A 22,822-nucleotide genomic window follows, 5' to 3' on the forward strand; every position below is an offset into this window, starting at 1 on the left:
CTCAAAGAACATAGATACGCCATAAGAAAAGCATCTAATTCAACGATATTGTCACAAATGGCGCAAGCGCAAGGCTCTGAGGTTAAATGGGATGAGGCAACAATCATCAAGCCTCTGTCTTCCCCAACTCTAGCAATGACGGCGGAGAAAATTGAAATATACAGAAGTAGGATAGGGGAAGGCTGTTTAAATGCGAGAGATGCGGAGAGCCTACCATCGGCATGGAAATATTTGGTAAAGAAATATACTAGAAACTTCGACCAGAATTAATCCACTGAAGATTTATGTTATTTCTGTTTTAATTAATTAATTAATTTATTTGTTTATATATTCTTCCGTTATTTTTGCCTGTAAAATTTTTTGATTTAAATATTTTTATGTTCTATTTATGGAACATTTGCGTTCCATTTTTTCGACCTGAGGATGGCCTATTAACTAGGCTGAAAACGTTTGTTTTTGCAAATTATATTTATTTCTCGGCAAAAAAAGGTGTTTTCGTTATTATTATTTAGTTGCTGAGCGCTTTTGGTATTGTCATCAATATCAATCAGCAATTTACAAAATTAAACTTCTCACAAATCTCTTAGTTTGTTTGAAAGAAAAACTATCAAAGATAAGTTACAGAAACACTTTCAGATTCCAAAATAAAACTTAATTATCCCACAAAAACAGCTAAATAATTTCTATAACATAATGTCATCTTTTGAAGAAACAATGAAATAAATATACAACAGGTTTACCAATCTTTAAATAATATATATATTTATATTATTTTAATATATTTATAAATAACTATTTGTGATCTTTCAACAGCTTGCAAAATTTTTAAGATCTTGTCACAACAGGAGCCATATAGTGTCTATTGGAAATGAGAGCTGAATCCTTTATTGAAATGCCTATTGGAGAGCCACATTAGCTATTTACATTATTTTAACTATATTTAATATAGTTATCACTGTTCTATAGTAATATTGCTGTATCTTTATTCCTTCAATCATTTAACTCCTTCAACTTATTAATGTATCTAAGTTTCAGTTAAGTTTTCAATTGTCTGTTCAAGGTTAAGTTACAAGTTACATTTACAATCTCTGTATATATTACACAATGTCAGTGTTTCTCAACCTCTAACGAATCGTCAGCCCCCTTTAACATAGTATCGCTCCCTTCAATAAAACTGTTATGTAGTATTGCCCCTTCGCTACAAAATTCCAATGCCGAGCGCCAAGGCTAACGCCAAATTCGTACTGCATTGAATAGACTAGTGACTAGTATAATGTTATTTGTTTAATTATTATATGATATAGTAAAATATTATATTAAGAATAATTGGATATTTTATTTGTTATATCACCCAGAAAATTGTTTTTTGCCTCCAAAATATAAATTGTTACTATCGCCCCCTCAACATGGAAAAATACCCACATGGGGACGATATTGCCCCTGTTGAGAAACACTGCACTATGTAACGGCCAGAAAGCTTACACATATATAATAATTTTTTAGTAGTATGTACCAAATTTATAAAAAAAAAAAAATTGTGTAAGTATATGGAAACTGCAGTAAAGATCTACAAGAGCCAAATGCAGTTCACAAGCCACAGTTTAGCCACTATTTGTTTAGAATATATACTAAACAAAAATAGAACAGCTAAAAGAATCTATCTGATCATATCATCATCAAAAGAAATTCAAAATTTAATTTCATTCAAAAGAATTAGTTTAAATGAAATTCATTGCATTCTCTGCAAAGATTCAATTGATATTTTACAAATGTTCACAAAAGATTTAAACATCAATACAATAGAACCCATTTATTGTAATCATTTTGGCACTTTACTACACTGATAAAAACTGCAGATGACATTAAACAGGATAAAGTAAGTAAAAGTAATAATTAAGTATAAAATACTAATTATAAAAAAAAATTCTAATTTTATTGACTGACATTTAAAAGAACATATTATTCATAATTATTTTTTAATAGTTTTAATAACTCTTAAACTTATTATGAATTAATAGTAATTCATTCACTATTACTACCTGTTTTTTTTAATACCATCTTTAATAGCTAGTATATAATGGAAGTTAAGAATTTTGAGAAAAATAAAATAAATTTTAATGATTAAGATTGATGTGCAATAATTAAATAAGTTATTGGTATTATTAACCATACATTTGGGTTAATGGTGTAAAAATAAAGCTTAAAAATGCCTAATTACCGAAAGAATAATAATGATAATTATAATAAAATTGTTATTAAAATAAAATACACCTATAAAAAATTGGTTAATTTATATGTTTTAGAATATGCTAATTCAAGTAATGTTAAATGACTGATAACAATATCTATGATCATAATATGCAAATTGTAATTTAATAATATAATAAAAAGTAATCAATATTAACTAATCAAAATCTACTTAATTTCTATAGTTTTTAATACAAACTTAATAATCAATTACAAGAACAATTTTTATAAATTGTATTTAATTACATATGTAATATTCATTTTTAAAAGAGAGATTCTTATGAAATAAAATTATATACATAATTTTGAAACAAAATAATTCATGAAAATTTAAAGTTAATAATTAAAATGCTATTTTCAGAGTAAGCCATATAAATTCAGGATAAATCAAATACTGAGAAGAGTATATGAGTGAAATCTTTATTTGATTAAAATGTCTTTTGGGACTTTTCCATCCAATCATCAAACTAAAAAGTTAGAATCATAAATTTGAATGAGAACATCCTTAATTATCTGTTGAGCATTCTGGATGAATTAAAAATTACAACAGAACTTGTTTGATTTATAGTCTCCATCTGTTTTTAATAGCAGAATCATCAATTTTGTTTTTTACATCTCAATTAAGTCCTGAAAAGCATTTAATCAAGAAAATAGATTTGACTCCTATACTCTTCTTAGTATTTGATTTATTCTAAAAATNGTTAAATGACTGATAACAATATCTATGATCATAATATGCAAATTGTAATTTAATAATATAATAAAAAGTAATCAATATTAACTAATCAAAATCTACTTAATTTCTATAGTTTTTAATACAAACTTAATAATCAATTACAAGAACAATTTTTATAAATTGTATTTAATTACATATGTAATATTCATTTTTAAAAGAGAGATTCTTATGAAATAAAATTATATACATAATTTTGAAACAAAATAATTCATGAAAATTTAAAGTTAATAATTAAAATGCTATTTTCAGAGTAAGCCATATAAATTCAGGATAAATCAAATACTGAGAAGAGTATATGAGTGAAATCTTTATTTGATTAAAATGTCTTTTGGGACTTTTCCATCCAATCATCAAACTAAAAAGTTAGAATCATAAATTTGAATGAGAACATCCTTAATTATCTGTTGAGCATTCTGGATGAATTAAAAATTACAACAGAACTTGTTTGATTTATAGTCTCCATCTGTTTTTAATAGCAGAATCATCAATTTTGTTTTTTACATCTCAATTAAGTCCTGAAAAGCATTTAATCAAGAAAATAGATTTGACTCCTATACTCTTCTTAGTATTTGATTTATTCTAAAANTAATCAATATTAACTAATCAAAATCTACTTAATTTCTATAGTTTTTAATACAAACTTAATAATCAATTACAAGAACAATTTTTATAAATTGTATTTAATATTACACATATAACAAAAATTATTAAGTATGTGGAGCATAAAAACTAAAATTCATACTTCAAGCAGTGGCCATAGCAAAAGATTGCCACTACCAGCAGCTATATGCTCAATTAGACACGCCAGAAGGCACTAACCAAATTTACTGCCTTGCAAAAGCCTGCCACAAAGCAACTGAAGACATCAGCCAAGTCATGCAAATCAAAAATAGTCATCAACAAAATCCTGCAAAATCTGCAGGATATCCTACACTGATGGTCTGAGTATTTTGCGATGAGGAGTTCCCCCACCCACCCATCCTGGAGTCATGGCCTATTCATGGATCTGTGTCACCCATAACATGAGAAGTCAAAGCGACCATACAAAGGATGAAAAATGGAAAGTAACAGGTCCAGATGACATCCAGCTGAAGCCTGGACGTTACTTGGGGATAAGGGCACTGAAACCCTCACTGAACTATTTAATCATATTACAGCTGAAAATAAAGCCCCCAGAGCCTGGATGACAAGCATCACAGTGCCAATCTGGAAGGCCAAGGGTGATGTCAATGAATGTGCAAATTATCGACCCATCCGCTTACTCTGTCATATAATAAAAATCTTCAAATGCATCATAGATAATTGCCTCCACATTATTGTGTCCATTACCCCAAACCAGTGCGGCTTTGTCAGGGGCTGCAGGACCACAGATGCAATCTATGTGGCATGGATGCTTGTTGAAAAGCACTGGGAGAAGAACCAGACCATATATATAGCAATCCTGGACCTCAAGAAGGCCTTTGATAGGGTCCCACAAACTTATCTGGCAAGCACTGCAAAACCACAAAGTCCTTGAAATCTATGTGAAGTAGACCCAAATGCTCTACCACAATGTCACAAGCTCTGTCAGATGTCCTGTGTAAATTTTGCCACCATTTACAATTAATATTGGAGTTCACCAGGGATCTGTGCTGTCGCCGCTGCTGTTTATTTTGTTTATGGATAAAGCAACTGCTGATATATAAGCGCCCCACCCATGGTCCCTCCTGTATGCAGATGACCAGTGAGACTCGGGACAACCTGCAATACCAAATACAAGAATGAAATGATTGCCTACAGGCAAACGGCTTGCAACTGAATCTTGGGAAAACTGAATACCTGGAGTGTGGGCAGCAAAATCCTGGCACTATCAATGTCAGCAGCAAAGAACTCACAAAAACCACCCAGTTTAAATGCCTGAGCTCCTTGATTACGTCTGATGGAGACACCCTTCCTGATGCACGGGCACGAGTCAACACAGCATGGTTGAAATGGTGACAGGTCACTGTTCTCTGTGACAAGAAAATGACCATTCAACTTAAATCAAAGATCTATAAAACTGTCATCCAACCAGTGGCATTGTATGGGACAGAGTGCTGGCCAGTGACTGTAAGGTATGAGCAAGCTCTTCATGGAATGGAGATAAAAATGCTTCACTGGTCATTAGGCCTCACTCGATTTGACCATGTTGTGAACACTGATGTCCACAAGATCATGGGAGTGGTGCCAATTACTGAGAAAATGTGAGAGACCTGTCTACACTGGTATGGCCATGCAGTCAGAAGCAGCAAGCAATCTGTTGCAAAAATGGCCACCTATCTTAACCCAGCTGGACAACACCCTCAAGGGAGGCCAAGGAATGCTGGATGGACAGGATAAGAGAAGATATACGGCTGGTGGGTGTCACCCCGGTTGACACCTTGAATCGAAAAAAGTGGAAATTGGCATGCCAAAAAGTAGACCCTGTACCACAGCAGGACTAATGCTAGGACAGACAGAGTTACAAATTAAAAATATCAATTAAACAATTTTTAAAGTAATTAAAGTACACTTTTTTAAAAACAAAAAAGTTTAAACTTTTCTTTCTGTTTAATTTTATATTTGAAATTGTTAGCAAATTCAATAACTAAACTGACATCATATTATTGCTTTTTCTTTTTACTGTTTTAAACTGTTTTTTTTACAGAGAAATATTACAGGAACTTCCAATAGTAATTTTGATGAAAAATTGGTTCTGTTCTTAAGATTACATACAATAAAGTGATATATTTTTATAAAAATAAAATAAATTTAAATGAATTAAAATGTTTTCAAAACAATCATCAGAATACCAATATATTAAAAAAAATTCTTTCATGTCATTAAAACATTTAAAGATACAAGAAACAAATTTTCAAATTTAATTTGATTTTACTCTATCTAAACTTAAAACAGTCTTTTTACAGACAACTGTTCCAATTTAGAAGAAAAAAACTTAAATTCAGATCCATTCAGATGTAGAGCAAATAACATAAAATATAACATTTTCTGAACACACTATTCTTAAAAGGCACAATTGTAGATTGGAAATGTATAAAAAAAAATTATCCAAAAGGATCTTAATATTGCTTTAAAGAATAGTTGAAGATAGGAAAAAATAATAATAATTGATAATAATAGAAAAGAAAGAAGACTGACGCTTAGATTAGCTACTAGGGAAAAGTGCTGAAAAGAGCAAAGTTTAATTGGTTTAGAAAGCAGTTCTTCTTATCTTTTTTTCATAGAAATCTTTTATTATAATTATCCTAAAAAATTTTAATCATTTCATTGTCAGTAAATATAAAAACCATTTAAGCAGAAAGACAACCTTTTCAGAACCTTTTTTTAATCTCTATTTTCTTTATATTGAAGAACTATTTGTAAAAAAAGAATACTACTTTAAAAAATTGGAATAAATAAACAAGTTAAATTTGAAAAAAAAAAGTATGTTTTCTTTACTTATTTAAACACTTGAAATATTGTTTTTATTAAAAACTTTTCATTCTATAAAAACATATCTATGCCAAAAATATTTAAAATTAAATTACTTATAAATAATTACTTATATCTCTTATGTAAAGTTTCATAATTACAAATTAATACATAATTAATTAAATTTGAGATCAACCTAATTTAAAAGAATCAAAAAATTTTGATATGAAATCACCAATAAATATAAAAATAAATTGAAAATACAGGTAACCCCCGTATAACATGGCACTTCTATAGCACGGATTCACTCTGACATGGTTTGAGAATTGGGTAAAATTCTTGTACAACAGGAAATGTAATAAATTTTTACATACTTAAGTACTAATAGTTCACGAAAATTATTATTTTCGTGAACTATTAGTACTTAAGTATGTAAATTTTCTCTTTTCGCCTTTCTGTCGATACACGTGGTCCTTCTCGAAACTTGTTTCANCCATCTTTAGAACGAATCAAAGGTTGGACGGACGAAGATATTAATCCGTTTTCATCCGCGAGTTGATTTGTTCTAAACTGACATTTGTTTCACTATTCACTTGTTGTATTAAATTTTGCTCAATTTTTTAAACAATAAAATATATAGAATATTATTAATAATTACAAAATAACTTATTAATGAAATGCACGTTTAAAGATTTTTTATTTGTTAGTAAAAATAATAGATTATTAATTAATTTATAAAGGTAGTAACCACTATGGGCCCCCATGTTTTCTCCAAATTGGGAAAAATTCCCTGTTCCTTTCTCGGTGGTCCTGCTGATATCACACTTTAAAATGCGAATACAGTCTAATGTATAGTAAATTTTATATATTTTTTCTGATATCATATAAGCATTTCCTGATATCAAATAACTTGGATTATATCTCTATGTTGGAATCTTAAGATAATAAGGACCTTTTTATTTTATTAAAAAAAAACTGGAAACTAATACATTAAAAGATTTGAAAAGATTTTTATCAAGTTCTTATCTAATTACTTCAGGTATCTACCTATATATGTGAAATATCTATTGTTTATCATAATACTTTGATTAATTTTATTAAAAACAAACTGAAAACTCATTTTATAACCATAAAACATCATTCTAATGCCATGATTGATATGTATTCTATAGTATAAAATATGAATCAAACACAATTCCTGTTTATATATTAACTCTCTTTTATATATTGAGTGCCAATATGTAAATATATTGACTTTCGACTCATACATCCTATTTATATAAGTTAATTTTCTAACATTAAAGAGAGTTTTAACTTTTAAAAAGTAGTAATAAATAATTTGATTTTATTGTTGACATAAAAAAGAAACTAAAGCCTACAAATACATGTTTTAGGTTTGAAAACTAAAATATTCTATGAATATATGTCTTATATTCAAAATTCATCTAAAATTTGAATTAAAAAGGAAGACAGTATATTTCACAATATAAAAAATATAGATTCTTCTGTATTTTTTATATTCCTCTAGAATTATTATTCTCCCTCTCTATCAAATAGCATATACTAAAATTTTATATTGATTTATGGAAATTCAATAATAAAGTGATGCCATATAAGCTAAAAAACATATTACAAAAATATATTTGTTTAAAACATTTCATTTTCTTTTTAATGTAAAAAAGAATGAAATTTAATAGATATCAGTTAATTAAACTCAGTAGAAAAATATAATACAAACCTAATAGGGAATGTTGGATCATATTCAAAATGTTTTAATTCTTTAGGATAACCAATTGAGACCAAACGATCTAAGAGTATATGAAATTCCATTGCTTCATATTCAGGACTGTTGTAATCTTGGGGAATAAATAATATATATTTTATTATTATTATATTTATGAAATTAATAAAATGAGTATTTTGATAAAATTCTTATAAACTTACGTGCCAACGTATAGTCCATATCAAAACCGAAGAACTTTATCTTATCGAGGTGCAAACTTCTATTAACAAACACCCTAAAAACAAAAAACAGATATTTTAATTTATAATAATTTTTTTTTACTTATAATTTTTAAAATAATTTGAAGTATTTTTACAAAACCTGTACAGAAATTTCAGATATATTAAATCTTAAATTTAATCAAATAAAATAGTTAAAATAACTAATTTTGAGCTAGTAGTTATTAGAAAGAAATAAGTCGATAGTGTTTAGGGCACTACTTCTGAATTTTAACTTTAGGGAAAGTAAGTATAACACAAAATAGTGTCTGGAAAAGCTCTTGACCCCATTAATCATTAGACCAAATTTTATTCTTGTCAGTATATTTGCAAGTATTTTATTTTATTTTTTTATTCATTAATAATGTTAATAATTATTTAATAATGTTGTAGAACTTAGAAAGAACTCTATAAGTAAACAATATATTTTTTAAAAAAATTAATTAGTATTGTTGAAAATTTATATGTATAAAAACAAGATCAGATTTATAATTTTTCTCTCTTATTTATTGATTTTTATTTATTAAGGAGGTACTATATCATTAATCTTGCACTTAAAATCAATTATTAATTTGCATATAATATATAGATTATTATTATTATTTATAAGTAAACTCTGTCAAGAACAGAAAGAACTTGTTGATCTTGAAATAAACAACATGTTTGCCAAACTACTAGCTTCAAATATGCATAAGATAAAACACGTAAAAAATTTGTATTTGCATTATGAATTAGTAAAGTTTATAATCATAATTTACTTGATTAAAAAAATTTTTCAAAAGTTAAAAATACAAAAATCAAAAAAGCAACATAAATATTAATTAAAATAATTTCATGAGAAACTATAAACAAATTTTTATATAAACAAAAAATTTATTTATGATGTCTTTAGATATCTGAAAAATATTTATAATAAAAAAATAATAATAAATTTTAATTTTATATTTGATAAATGAAAAAATAAAAGATTGAAAATTATGACAAATGCATGACAGATAAATGTTTTCACTTTCAACAGCTGCAAAGAGATTCTGAAATATGTTGTGCCAAATAACATGACATTTGATAAAAACATTAAAAAAAAAAGTTTATTTATTTAAATCAACAACACTGATTTTATTTAAAGAAAACTATTAAAATTATATAAATTAATAATTTTTAAAAACTCTCTTATACAGATTTTATTAAAAAAAACAAATAAAAAGGACATTCTTAATGTAAAAAAAGTGAATGATTCTAATGTCAAAATGCATTTAAACTGACAAAATATATTTTTTAACAAAAAAAAAATTGTTTATCAAAATAGAATAAAAATAAACTGGTAAGTTATTTTCCAAATTTTTAAAAATATATAATTTTAAAGAGAAAAAATTTCTTAGGCCGATTTTATAAGATAAGATTATTATTTTTGATAACAACAACTCGCACAAACAACTGAAGTGACTAACGTAATCAAATATGACGATTACATCATTTGACATATTGTAATAAGGAGAAAAAAAGTTATATATCTTCCGGAATTTATCTATCTATTCTAATATCATATATAAATACTTGTTTTTGTTTTGTTTTTTCTTAACGCGCAACGTAATTCCGATTATTTTAAAACGATACCTTTCGGGGATATTTCGCGAAGAAACTTGATTTTCTAACTTCATGTTGTTTGAAGAAAAAAGCGAATAGTGTTTTCCTCTCCCGCATAAAGTCAACTTTAAAGTCGTAGTTGGCAAAAACATCCGAGGTTATCACATGTTTGTTGTCGTGCTCTCGCACCTCTATACGCAATAGTTTAGACGACTTTCATTGGTCCCTGGCATGTCCTTTAATGCCTACACAGGAAGTTCTTATATCCCCCCTCACGTCATGATTAACGAATGTAATTCGACATTTCCTCTCTTAATATCGAAAGTGCCAAAGTTTTACCCTTACCTGTGATGAGTCGATCTGTAGTATTTTCGGCTACTTATTCCATGCAGAGGCGAAATGAAAGATTCCTCTGTCTCCACGCTTTCGTCTTTTACAAACTGTGATTCCATTTTTACCGATACTTTTAATTCACCAACTGTAAATAAGAAAAATCTACTTTAATTAATAATAAGAAAGTCGAGATAACACGTTAAAAGTCAAATATTGTTGACAAATACGTGTCAAAAGTCACATGTTTAACAAACTTGTCAATTACACGATTTATTTATTATTATTATTATTATTGTTTTTTTAAATACTTTTGCATAATGAACAGGAAAAAAATGATGACCTAGACCGTTAATTACAAATAAGTGAAAACTTATCCTTAAGCATTTTAATACGAGATTTATGTAAAAATTGACATTTGGCCTATTTTTGCATGTTATAGCCCTTGCCCTATATACACTGTTCTTAACATCTTAAATTTAAAATGTTATATTTGTTGCAAACGTATAACAAATATACTAATTTTTTAAAATAATCTTTCTTTTCAATGAAAGCAATCCTATTTAACAAATCAGATAATAATCCAACAGAGTAATCAACTAAAAAAGTTTTTAATTTTTTTTCTAGAATAAACAGAATTTTAATAATATGCAGAAATAGTTGCATTGTTATTTAAAGTAATAGGTAGTGTATTTTTGTAACAAACAATAGTATATATTTTAACTCTAAGCTCTAAAATTCTTTGTTCTACATCAGTGTTTTTCAACCTTCTTGAATATGCGATGCCTTTACAAGTTAAAAAATTCTGGCAACCCCCAGGACCATATTTAAACTATATCAGTGATTTTAAAAACTACATATTTAATTTTCTTTCTTTAAATATCGATTGAAAAACCAATTGTACTGTAAAATAAACAGGCATAGCCTTCTCACTGAAATTCTAGTTTTTTTTATTGTAGTCTAGGATCTACAAACACTTGTCTTTTTCTTTCACCCGTGACCCCCCCCGGTGTAANTGAAAATTTTTATTAAAAATATATTTCAGTAATATACATTATGATTCTTCTTGTAAAATTTGAATAATCTTACTGCAACAATATCTGATAAATATGCCTTGTTTACATATACATGGAAAAATTAACTAATTTAATACTTTATTTATTTGGAAAAACAAAATTTCAAGACTATTAAACATTATTCTGATATGTTTTTGTTAAAAAAGAATCAGTTTTGTCCAACTATTAACTTACTGTAGTGATATCTAACAACGAATTTACAGAATTTTAATAAATTTGTTATAGTTATCTTATTAAAATCTAAAAAATGAAAAATTAGTTCTAAAGGTTTTTGTAAGAAATGCAATAAAATCATTTGTAAAAATTTTAATTTTAGAAAAACAAATATGATCTCTTTATTATATTATTAGTTTCATCATATTTATTGTAAAATCAATCAGTTATATTGCTCCTGATGCCAAGTTTGAGCTGGCAATTATTGATAAGCAATATCCAATTAGGAATGCAAATAATGCAGACATTTTCAATCTTAAGAAAAACAAATTTTCTACTTCATATAATGCTTGAAAATCAAATAAACTTTAATGATTTTTACCTAATGTTTGATTTTCTAAAAGTCAGATTACTTGTAGCAGTATTGTTTGCAATACTGCTACAAGTAATCAATTCCTTGTTGCAAAAAGATATTAAAATATTTTCTGGCACAGTTTTTGATTTCATTTAAAACAATTAATTTGGCACTTACGTAATGGTTAATTTTCTGTTATGGATTTCTAAATTAAATATGTTATTATTTTATGTGCCCACCAGTGGCCGAGCGGATTTTGTACCCTGAACACTGGGAGTTTGGTCATGGGTTCGTGCCTCGTTCAGACAGGTTGGCCACGTGGAGTTTCCAGGTTTTCTCCACATCTGTAATGCCTAAATAGAGGTCAGTTTCCCTTAAAAAGACCTCCCGGAAGGCATCCCCCCTAGGCAGATTGCCCAAATGTTGCATTGCCATAACTAAACTAAACATAAGGTTATTATATAAAATGTTTCATAGATTTTTCAAATAACTTACAGAAAATTATTACATAAATTGTTATAAAAACTGTCAAATAAATGTACAGGATACATGTATCGTCAGATACAATTTGTATAATTTGTCTTTCAAATATTAAAGTAACCAATAAAAAATAAGTAATACCAATAAAAACACAAACAGTTACAAGTAAAACTTAAATTTTTATCTAAGAATAAAAAGTTAAAAATACAAACAGAAAATATTCACAATAAATCTACATATTGAAAAAATATTTTAAAAAAGGATTTTTAACCATAAAATAAAATTTAAAAATTAGATTTTGCAAAGTCTCATGAATTTTATATAAATCAAATTTTCTGATACTTTGATAACAAAATTAACCAGCCAATTTTATTTAAAATAAACTGATTAAAAACAGTTGAAAGTATTAGTCATTTTTAAAATAAAATTGCTAGTTCAAAAGGTTTTTTTATTTTCATTATTATGCTATAACCAGTTGTTTTTCTTCAGGTTTATCCTCATATTTCATTCTAGAAATGTTTTTTGAATGGAAAATCTGTATTGGAACGAAATTCATTTGCAAAAAGCTCATTGTTTTATGTACTGCTGAACCTGTTTATCTCAAATATCTTTATCTCAAAAACCTCTTTATCCTCAAAATTTATTTATTTTTCTCCCTGCATTTTCAGCCTAAATTCAATACATTTTCCATGTTTATCTCAAATAATTCTCTCTAAAACCTCTATCTCAAGTTATGGACTGAACTGTCTATTACAAATTCAAAGCTCAGTGACTACATTTTGATAATATAAATTGTAGATGAGAAATATCTCTTGCAATACAATACATAGTTGCAACTGATGCTGTTTTTCTCCGATTGGTTACAAGTTTGACTTGCTTCATATTGGTTGAAGAAAGTCAGACATCAGAAACTATTTCTATTAAAAGGTATGTCAAAAATGTTTTATTTATACCTAATACAGGTTGTACATTACTTGTTATTGCATTAATAAAATACCATATCTCCAGTCAAATCTATTACTGTTTACTGTGGAGGAACCTCTATTTCTCAAAACCTGTCTATCTCTAGTTTTTTCTTGTTCCCTTGAGATTACACAGTTGAACTTGTCTGTCTTGAATGATTAATATTCAGAAGATTTTAATAGATCATTAATTACAATGATTATTATAGATTTATAACTTAAAAATAAACAAAAGTATGATTTCATTTTCCTCAATATACCACTGAATTAATTCTATCCTACAAGTACAGTACTTACTACATGAAATGCAGGGCCTCTCAGAGGTCAAGAGATGCTCAGACAACGTACCTTCTTTATGCTCTCAATATATTTTATTAAAAAAATGGTAAATAATTTATTTTAAAAAATATCATTTGTCAATTTTTTTTCTTAATATACAGCAAATGCAATAAAATGAATAACTTTATAACATATGTTTTTAAAGTTCCTGTAAGGTCAGCCCTAGGGCAGATTTTTATGACTGAATTGGATGGCACTTAAAAATTTATGAAAATGCTACTACTTACTAACATTCACTCCACCCCATCCTACCCCCCCCCAAAAAAAAAAATTGAATGATTTTTTTTGGTTAATAACTAAACATTGATTATATTTTTAAATTTTGATCTAAAAATTATACTTTTCATATTGACTATAAATATTTGCAAATTTAGAACTTAAAATATTTAAACAAGTAAACCATAGCTTAGGAAAAGATATGCATCAGTATATAAAGGTTATGCATATGCCTGAACAGAAATTAGCCACTACCATTTTACAAAATATAAGCACTGTAAAAGTGAAACTAAGAAGACAAATTGTGTCCTGTCTTATTTCAATAAAGGACAAGGACAGTTTAGCTAAAATAAAAGATTGTCCTTTATTTTAAAGGATGTCTGACAACCTTGCCCTAGATCAAATAACCCTACTAGTCCCCTCCTATGATAGGGACTGATGAAATAAAATATAGGATCATAATAAAATTCAAAATGTTTGCATATTATGCTAAAATCTATACTACTACTTCAATTAATTTATAAAGTAATTCTGCTAGATTTACTTCTAGAAGTTAGAAAGTCTGAACTAATTTATTTAATACCTTCCAGAAATATTTTTTCTCATCCTGGGAATCTCAAATCCAAAAATAGAACACTTTTTAGAGTTTAAAAACTCTGGAATTTAAACTCAATCTTTAAAAATTAAATTCAAAACTGAAAGAAAAACAAAATTCTATGAAATACTTTTTGGATTAAGAGATTCTAGAAATAAGAAAAATCCTTCTCCTTAAAAGTACTAAATAAGGGTAAAAAGTTATTTTTTCTGACCCTTGAAAGGAAGCTTAAAAGAATTGCTTTGTAGATCTAATTGTTATAATATATATTTACATTTAAATTATTATTAATTATTATTATAAATAAGAAGTTTAATAATATCATTGTTAATTAATTATCTTTGACATTTCCTTCACTTCTTCATAAATCTTAATTCCAATGAAAAAAAAAAAAATCTGAAGTTTATAAAATAATCTTTTGTTATAAAAAAATGAGTCTATTGATAAACATTTTTTACAGAGTATATCATCATATTTCAGAATTTTTTTTTCAATTTATCAAAACTGTTTTGTTCTAAGAACTTAACTACAGTTGTCTTGACTGTTTAGTAACAAAACAACAAATACAGTCATATAACAATGCACTATTACTTGGTAAAAGTGCCAAAATGTTATATCAGGAGTGGATAACCTTTAGGTCATTTAAAGGACACAGTTGAATAAACAAAATTTTTACTTGAACATTATATTATATTCTAAGTTGTGTTTAAAGAAATATCATGTATAAAATTATCATTAAAACCATATAAAATTTTTAAAAAGATAAGGGTTTAATTATTTTCTATGAACACTTTTAATAGAAACTATTATTATCTTGAGAGAAAATCTAAGTAAAAGTAAACTATTTGCTAACTTTTACAAAAATTACTAAAAATACAGTTTTGCAAGTAATACAGAAAGCTTATTTTTGGAACAAGAAAAATTAAAATATGTAGAAATTTGTATTTAATAATTTTATTAAAAAATTGTTTTCATCATATTGTTGTTTTCTAAAATATTAATTACACATTAAATAAAATCTGATATTTTTATATCAATAATAATAAATTAATAATTATGTATTACACAGCATATAAATATTAGTATAACTTTTATAAATTTACTATATATTAAGTAATTAGTTAAAACCGTAAGCTATATTTTTAACTGAAAAAAAAATATAAAACCAGAAATAGAAAATTTAAACATAAAACTACTACTAGTTTTATGTTTAAATTTTAATTACACGTTTAATTTATAACGTTATAACAACATATTTAATTGAAATAAAATATTTTTTAATGATATAATTTAAGAATACTTGCCATAAGGAGCAGAAAAGGATCTTTCTCTGCAAATGTTTAATACAGACTCTTTGTTTTCAACAGAAATGTGCTCATCCATGTTTAACAGCTATTACTTACTGTAGATTTCTTTAACTCTTTCTCAACTTACTTATGTTCTCTAATGGAACTGTATAATCAAAACTATGACCTCTTTGATATGATAACAGCAATTAAGAGATAAGATTTAGAACAGGAGCAAGTTGTTGTTCGTGATATTTTGTTAATATAATCTATGATATTTATAAAATATGAATTATTAAATATGTCTATATAACAAATATATTCTAATATATATGTTATATATATTAGAATTTGAAAGCATTTGCAATACTGTCTATCGGCATTATCAGAACAAGATTTAGAGTAAAAAATACAGTATTTGCAATTTATTTTTCATAATAAACTATCTCCTTGAGAATATTTTGCATAAAAAATATAATAGTAATCATTTTATTTTTATAATTGAAATTTATGATGCAAATTTGCTTAATTATAAAACTGATATTTTAGGGATATTTATCATATAAATCATGTTATTCAATCTGCAGTATATCAGTTTTTTCAGGGACATATTCTATTCACTTGTAAAGCTGCTCACAGACAGATAAAAAAAAAATGCAAAAATCAATTATGTTAATTTTTAATGAATATTACATTTTTCCAAATGAAATTTTAATAATTATATAATTAAAAATATAGATTAAAATATAGTATTATATTTGAATAATATTGTGTAACATATTTCCAGAAATTAATAAAAATAACACTCTTTTTCTAGCTATTAACTCATTTACTTGCAATTTCTGATTATATTAAAACAAAAATTTATTGATTATCATAATCAATATGAATTAATATAAAGCTTCATGGATTTTATACATAAAGCTAGCTTCATATAGCATTTGCTGATTTTAAATTATATCAAAATAAATCTAATTAAAAAGAACATTATAATAATCAACTTTTATGACATTAAAATTACTATTGTAACTTTATACATACAGTTTTTCTTATAACTCAAACTACAAATATCCAGATATATATTATTTGGTAGTTACTAGGGATCAGTTTAGTGATTCTATTAATATATTATTACTAGAATGGTTTATGTTATTTACTAAGAAGCTGATTTTTTTTATTTTTAATTACTTTTACATTTTGATCTGAAGAAAGCAAGTCAGCAATCTATAAATAAAACTGTATCAGTATTATATGTTACCATATATAAAGTTACTATGTAAATATATTATATAAGACTATCATAATATATAGTTTGAAATATCATGTTAAAATCCAGATTTAAAAAAAAAATTTATATTAAAATTGCCTTCAAGTATTTAAAAATGTAAAAAATGACTATCAGTCTTGGCAAATAATCTATACATTAAATAGTTCTGCTAATCAATATGTTTATTTTATTACTTAATGTAATAAACTTATAAATTTATCACTTAAATTATTATGCAACCAAAGTAATATCTCATGAGAATAATGCTGTTTTTGAAAGTAATCAGTTATCATAAATATATATATTCTTATTCATTTCTGATAAAGTTCTTAGATAGGTCAAGATAAATGTTGGTATGTTATCAGATGTATATATTAATTTATTCAATACCGATAAAATTTTTATAAAGATAAGTATTAAATTATTTAAACTATAATTTTTAATTCTAAAATCATTTCTATCCATATACAGTATACGATTTTCAATTAATGATTATAATAAATTGATTACTTTGTATTTAATTTGAGACATTAAGATGTAAAATTCTCAGCAATAACCAAAATAATTATTATATATATGTTTAAAACTTCCAAATTTCTGGAAAAATTAATCATTTGAAAAAATGTTCATTTACATTTTCTTAACATAAGAACATTTTTAGACCATAAATAAATTGTAAAAAACTTATTTATGTTCTTAAAATCTAAAATAAAAAAAATAAAAATCTCTTAAAGTTTCAGAAAATATTTTTTGACATTAAAAAAAGTTATATTCTCTTCGTCATTACTAAATTTTATCTCATTAATCTGGAACATTATAAGCATTTTTTTGACATCCTCAGCTCAATTTCTTTTTTTATACATTATATAGATACAGATAGAAGACAAAAATATTAACAAGAAATACAGCGAGATGAGGCCCATTAGAAGGCGAGGCCTCCAGGTATGTTCATACATTAATAATGTTGATAGGAATGCATTAATCTTCAACTTACTTTGAAAATATAAATATGTTATGATTTCTATTCTGTAATTATACTAGAAAAAACAAGATCTCAATATGAAAAACTGTTTTTAGATTTTTTTTTTAAATAAAAAATAAACTTGAGATTTATTAGAAGATACTTGAATGAAATTTCATACATACAATACATACTATCAGGAGATAAACTGAAAATTCAAAAATTTTCTAATATTAAATTTGGGTTAAAAAAATAAAAAATAAAATAAAATAAACAGAACTTTTTTTAATGAAAACAAAATCTAAAAATAGTAATGTATTTAAAGACTTAATATAACTGATGATTATTTGAGAAACATATGTTGAATTACCTTGTAGTTACAATTTATAATAAAAAATTAAACCATAAACCGACCTATTTCGTTGTGGATTCCTCTAAAGTGACGTTTCCTTCCACCATTTCTAATAATCAGCTGATTGCAGTAAACCATTCACCGTATGGATGACATCACTCTAAAAGCATGACATTAAATGGAGAGAAAAATATGTTAATTTCTTACACTCATTACAAACTTATCTGTAGTAAATAGAAAATTAATCCTTTTCATTTAATGAATGAATTTAAATAGAATGATAATAAATGCATTTTTTTTCCTCTCATTGTTATGCATTTACACTGCATGTAATCGCATTTCTATGCTTTAGTAATGGCTTCCGCAATCTTTATTACCAGATTATTATTATTATTTCGACATTTAAAAATTACTTTTCTTGTTTTTTTCTATCTTTCCTCTGTATTATATCTTATATTAAAGAGTTTTGTTATTGCTTTAGCTCTGAGTAATTTTCTAATTAACATTATTACTTAAATTTCGCTTGTTCAAAATGAACTGTAATTTATAATATTTATTCATATTGTAAATAGATATTATTTCCGAAAAATTCATACAAAATTTGCAATCAATATAAAATAAATAAAATTTACATAATAAATGATTCATGGATCTTCTTGAATCTATAAAACTTATTCGGGAATTGACAAAATTCCGGGAATTTTAACGCAATAATATACAGTCATTTTATAAATATATCTTGTGAAATAAATAAATGATGATGGTATATAATTAAATTATATATATATTTTTAATCAGAGAAATCATATTAACGAAAAACATCGTAAGGAATTCTTTGTTTCGGATACAATTCTTCAATGGTTTTCAACAGCCGTTTGCGGTCATACATCATAAGTAAATTTGCGGCTGAGATTTAGTTTTAAACTCTGTGATAATTATAATAATTACATTAACTTACAGGCTAATATTCTATTAATCTATAAATGACGAAACATACCTTTAGAAATGTTAGCTCAGTGGCATTATCTTCGTTGGATTGAAGAAAGGCGGCACTTCAGATTATCGATTGAGCTTGTGAATGTATCGATTTAAAAATTTAAACGTTAACACAATATAAATTTTGTAATCTGTTCTTCTGTATTTAAAAAAAAAACAACAAAAAACACTTTCATAATTTTATTACACATCATTGAGTTATTATGCCATTTATTTAAAACCATTATGTATAGACTATTGTAAATTATTTAAATCCATTTAATGATTAACTTATTATATAATTATTTGTTTAGTATTTGTCGTCTTAAGTTTCATATTTATTATAAATATATACTTTTCTAGTGATAATAATTCTGAAATAACATTAATATATCAAGGCAATTAGATTTATATATATATATATATATCATGCTTTAATTCTAAATCAAAGCAAATAAACTTAAAAAATTATTTGATTATATATTATATTTTGCATGATTTATCATCAGTAAAAAATTAATTACTTAATGTTTCCAGTTAATAATTCTTATTTATATGGAAATTTTAAGAAAATTTTTTTCACTGTTTTAAAAATTACGTAAAAAAAACGTACGGCTTTTATGATGTAACATACGTTACATAAAATCTACACTTAGGACATATGTAAACGTTCCTATGTAAACGTTTACAATAGAAAAATTGTATATAATTACTATTAATATTGAAAAATATGCAATCCCATGTTACTATGATTAAAATACGTAAAACATTCTGATTATGATTGATTAAAATTGTTAATTTCGCAATTAATATCAATAAATTGCTGTCAAGTGACAATAAAAGGTCTTCGTTACATTGAATAGAATTTAAATTAGGTAATCTTAGAGTGAAGATAAGAATTATTAAATCACTTATTTAAATAATTATATTTACAATGAAACCCATCTTAACGGACACAGTAAATCGTTATCGAGTCCTCGTTTGGAGTTTGGAGTCAAATCGATTCAAAAACTACCTTTTCTGACGCGTTTTTAAAATCGATTCGATTGTATATTTTTATTATGACACTAAAATTTTTGTTGGCTAACTCCTTGCACCTCACGACCATGATTAGCAGAAACATTTTTCAATGCACTAACATATGCAACTGATCGAAAACAGCTCTGCGAACAATGGACAGTTCATTTAGTCCCATATTGTCATACCTGTGGTCTTGTGACCTGTGTTTACCTTCTTTCTTTATTCACATTCTCGTGGATCCATTATCGGTCGAGTGGATAAAACCACTAAACATTGATAGCGAATTTGTCCCTTCTCAGACTTGCTACGTAAAGTTTACCAGGTTTCCTTCAAGTGTTTCGGGAGTCAGTCCTCACATGGAAGATCGTCCATTTGTTGCATTGCCTTATTCCATCAATCCAATCCAATCCATATTCTCGTGTCGCGTATGATGAGTTAAAATTTTTCCGAATAGTCAGTCAGCGATAGAAACAATTGCTTTTATCGTTCAAACATCCTAAGTAAGACAGACATCCATTTAAGCTAATGGATCTAATCTGAATTGATTGCCAAACAATCCGTTCGGCTTTGTCAGCGTTTTGAACGATGCTTGAAAAGCTAACAAAGCAATTCAATAACTTCCATTTCATGAATTTCAAGTACTGTACTTGCAGGTATGTTCTGCCATCAACAAGTCAGGATTATTTCTTTAAAGGATCTTTTCAATCATATTTATCTTGGGTTCAAACAAATCCGTAATGTAGACGGTCGGGTAATGAAGGACTGGGCTCGACATATCCGGATGAACCACCCCCGAAAAATTTCTGGGATCGAATCCGTAAGGGTTTTTTGATCTGTATAGATTCGATCCCAGGTCCCCAGAGCAGTAAGCCGTTTACCTTGATCGCTCGGCGATCTTTATATAAGAAATTTTTTTGGTCCCACAATGACTATAATAGAAAAATTTCAGTGTTTGAATTGTAATAAAAATGATAAGACATATATAAATAATACAATAATACTGTTTGTTTGTGGCAACTAGTGATGTGCCGGATATTCGTATCCGTATCCGTACCCGCAGTTATCCGACGGAAAAAAAGATCCGTATCCGTATCCGTATCCATTACTTTTTAGCGGATCTTTAACGGATCTTTTATCTTAATGAATTTCATTACTTATATGAAATTTTAAAGATTAGGTAGCAATAAAATACTAATAACTTCAATTCAAATCACTTTTTATTTCTTAAAATCGCATATTTGGCACATTCATATTGCATAAATTTTATCATGCAAAATTCATTTACTATCGTAAAATATTTCCATATTATACTACTAAATTTTTTTCGACATTGTTTTTATTTTAATTTAACTCAACACTCTCCAAAGATACAAACGTAATCTATGCTATCCGTGTCACACTAAACTATAAACAAAAACACGCTCAGTGCAAGTCAAAACACGTCGCGTTACTAACGCAAAACATCAACTATCGGTCCAAGGTCACAAGCACCGGCGCCGACTGAGTACGAAAGTTGAGATCCGTATCCGTATCCGCGGATATACATTTTTAACGATCCGGTACATAACTAGTGGCAACGCAACACTTGGACGATCTTTTGACCCTTTGTTAATTGTCAACAATATGAAGAAGATTTTTTTTTAATTTATTCGAATTTTTATTCAAAAATATAAAAAATTCGCGTTATAAATATAAAATAAATGCTTGCAAGCATGGTTAACTAAATAAAATATATATTTATTGAGTTATCAAATAAAAACTTTTGCAACTTAATTAATTTGTAATTTAATCAGACTAATTTGCTTCTTCATGATTATTGCAAATCACTGGATACAATGGTGCTCTTTGCATATATACAGTATTTTTTTGCATTATTTGCAAATATATTCATACCCACGGCAGGATGGTCGAGCGATCAAGGTGGCAACTTACCTCTCTGGGGGACACGGAATCGAATCCGAAAGAGTCGTAAAATCCCCAGGAATTTATCGGGGGTGACCCGACATTTCCGAACGGGCCACGTCCCTTACTACCCGGTTGTCCCATTGTGGCCTGGCCCGAACCCACAATGCGCTTGCTAAAAAAAAAAAAGGCCCTCTTAGTGCCCACGGGGCGGAACTGATTCCTCTTCACCTGATCTTCCATCAAAGTCACCAGAAACATCAGTAGATTCAATGTCATTCATACTTTAATTCGAGTTTTCTTCAACAAGGTTTTCGTCTTCTGATACATCCAGTGGCGTAGCGTAGTGGGGGCCAGGGGCGGCACTTTTTAGGGGGCGGCAAAATTTCACAATAAATAATAATAATATCTCGTAAAAATTTGAACCATTTCATTTCGTATTTTTGTATCACCTACGATTCGGACCGATTGAAATGAGCACGGAATTTTTCATTACTTATTCTGTGAAGAAACTGAATTTTAGTCTTTTCAATTGAGATACCTAAATAAGGGAGCG

The 22,822-nt window shown here is 26.9% G+C and overlaps 1 protein-coding gene across 1 annotated transcript in view; it reads right to left on the bottom strand.

The window, feature by feature from the left end:
- Nucleotides 1-15,978, bottom strand: part of LOC111622516 (cytosolic purine 5'-nucleotidase-like) — a 36,059-nt gene extending 20,081 nt beyond the window's left edge. Inside the window, 4 exon segments of the mRNA XM_023364916.1 lie at nt 8,094-8,268; nt 8,357-8,430; nt 10,343-10,475; nt 15,808-15,978. Coding sequence (XP_023220684.1) covers nt 8,094-8,268; nt 8,357-8,430; nt 10,343-10,475; nt 15,808-15,886 — 461 coding nt within the window. The 5' untranslated portion in view covers nt 15,887-15,978.
- Between the last annotated feature and the right edge of the window lie 6,844 nt (nt 15,979-22,822).

The sequence above is a fragment of the Centruroides sculpturatus genome, unplaced genomic scaffold, assembly GCF_000671375.1.
Source record: "Centruroides sculpturatus isolate CEXI.00-Female unplaced genomic scaffold, Cexi_2.0 scaffold291, whole genome shotgun sequence".
Taxonomy (NCBI): Eukaryota; Metazoa; Arthropoda; class Arachnida; order Scorpiones; family Buthidae; genus Centruroides; species Centruroides sculpturatus.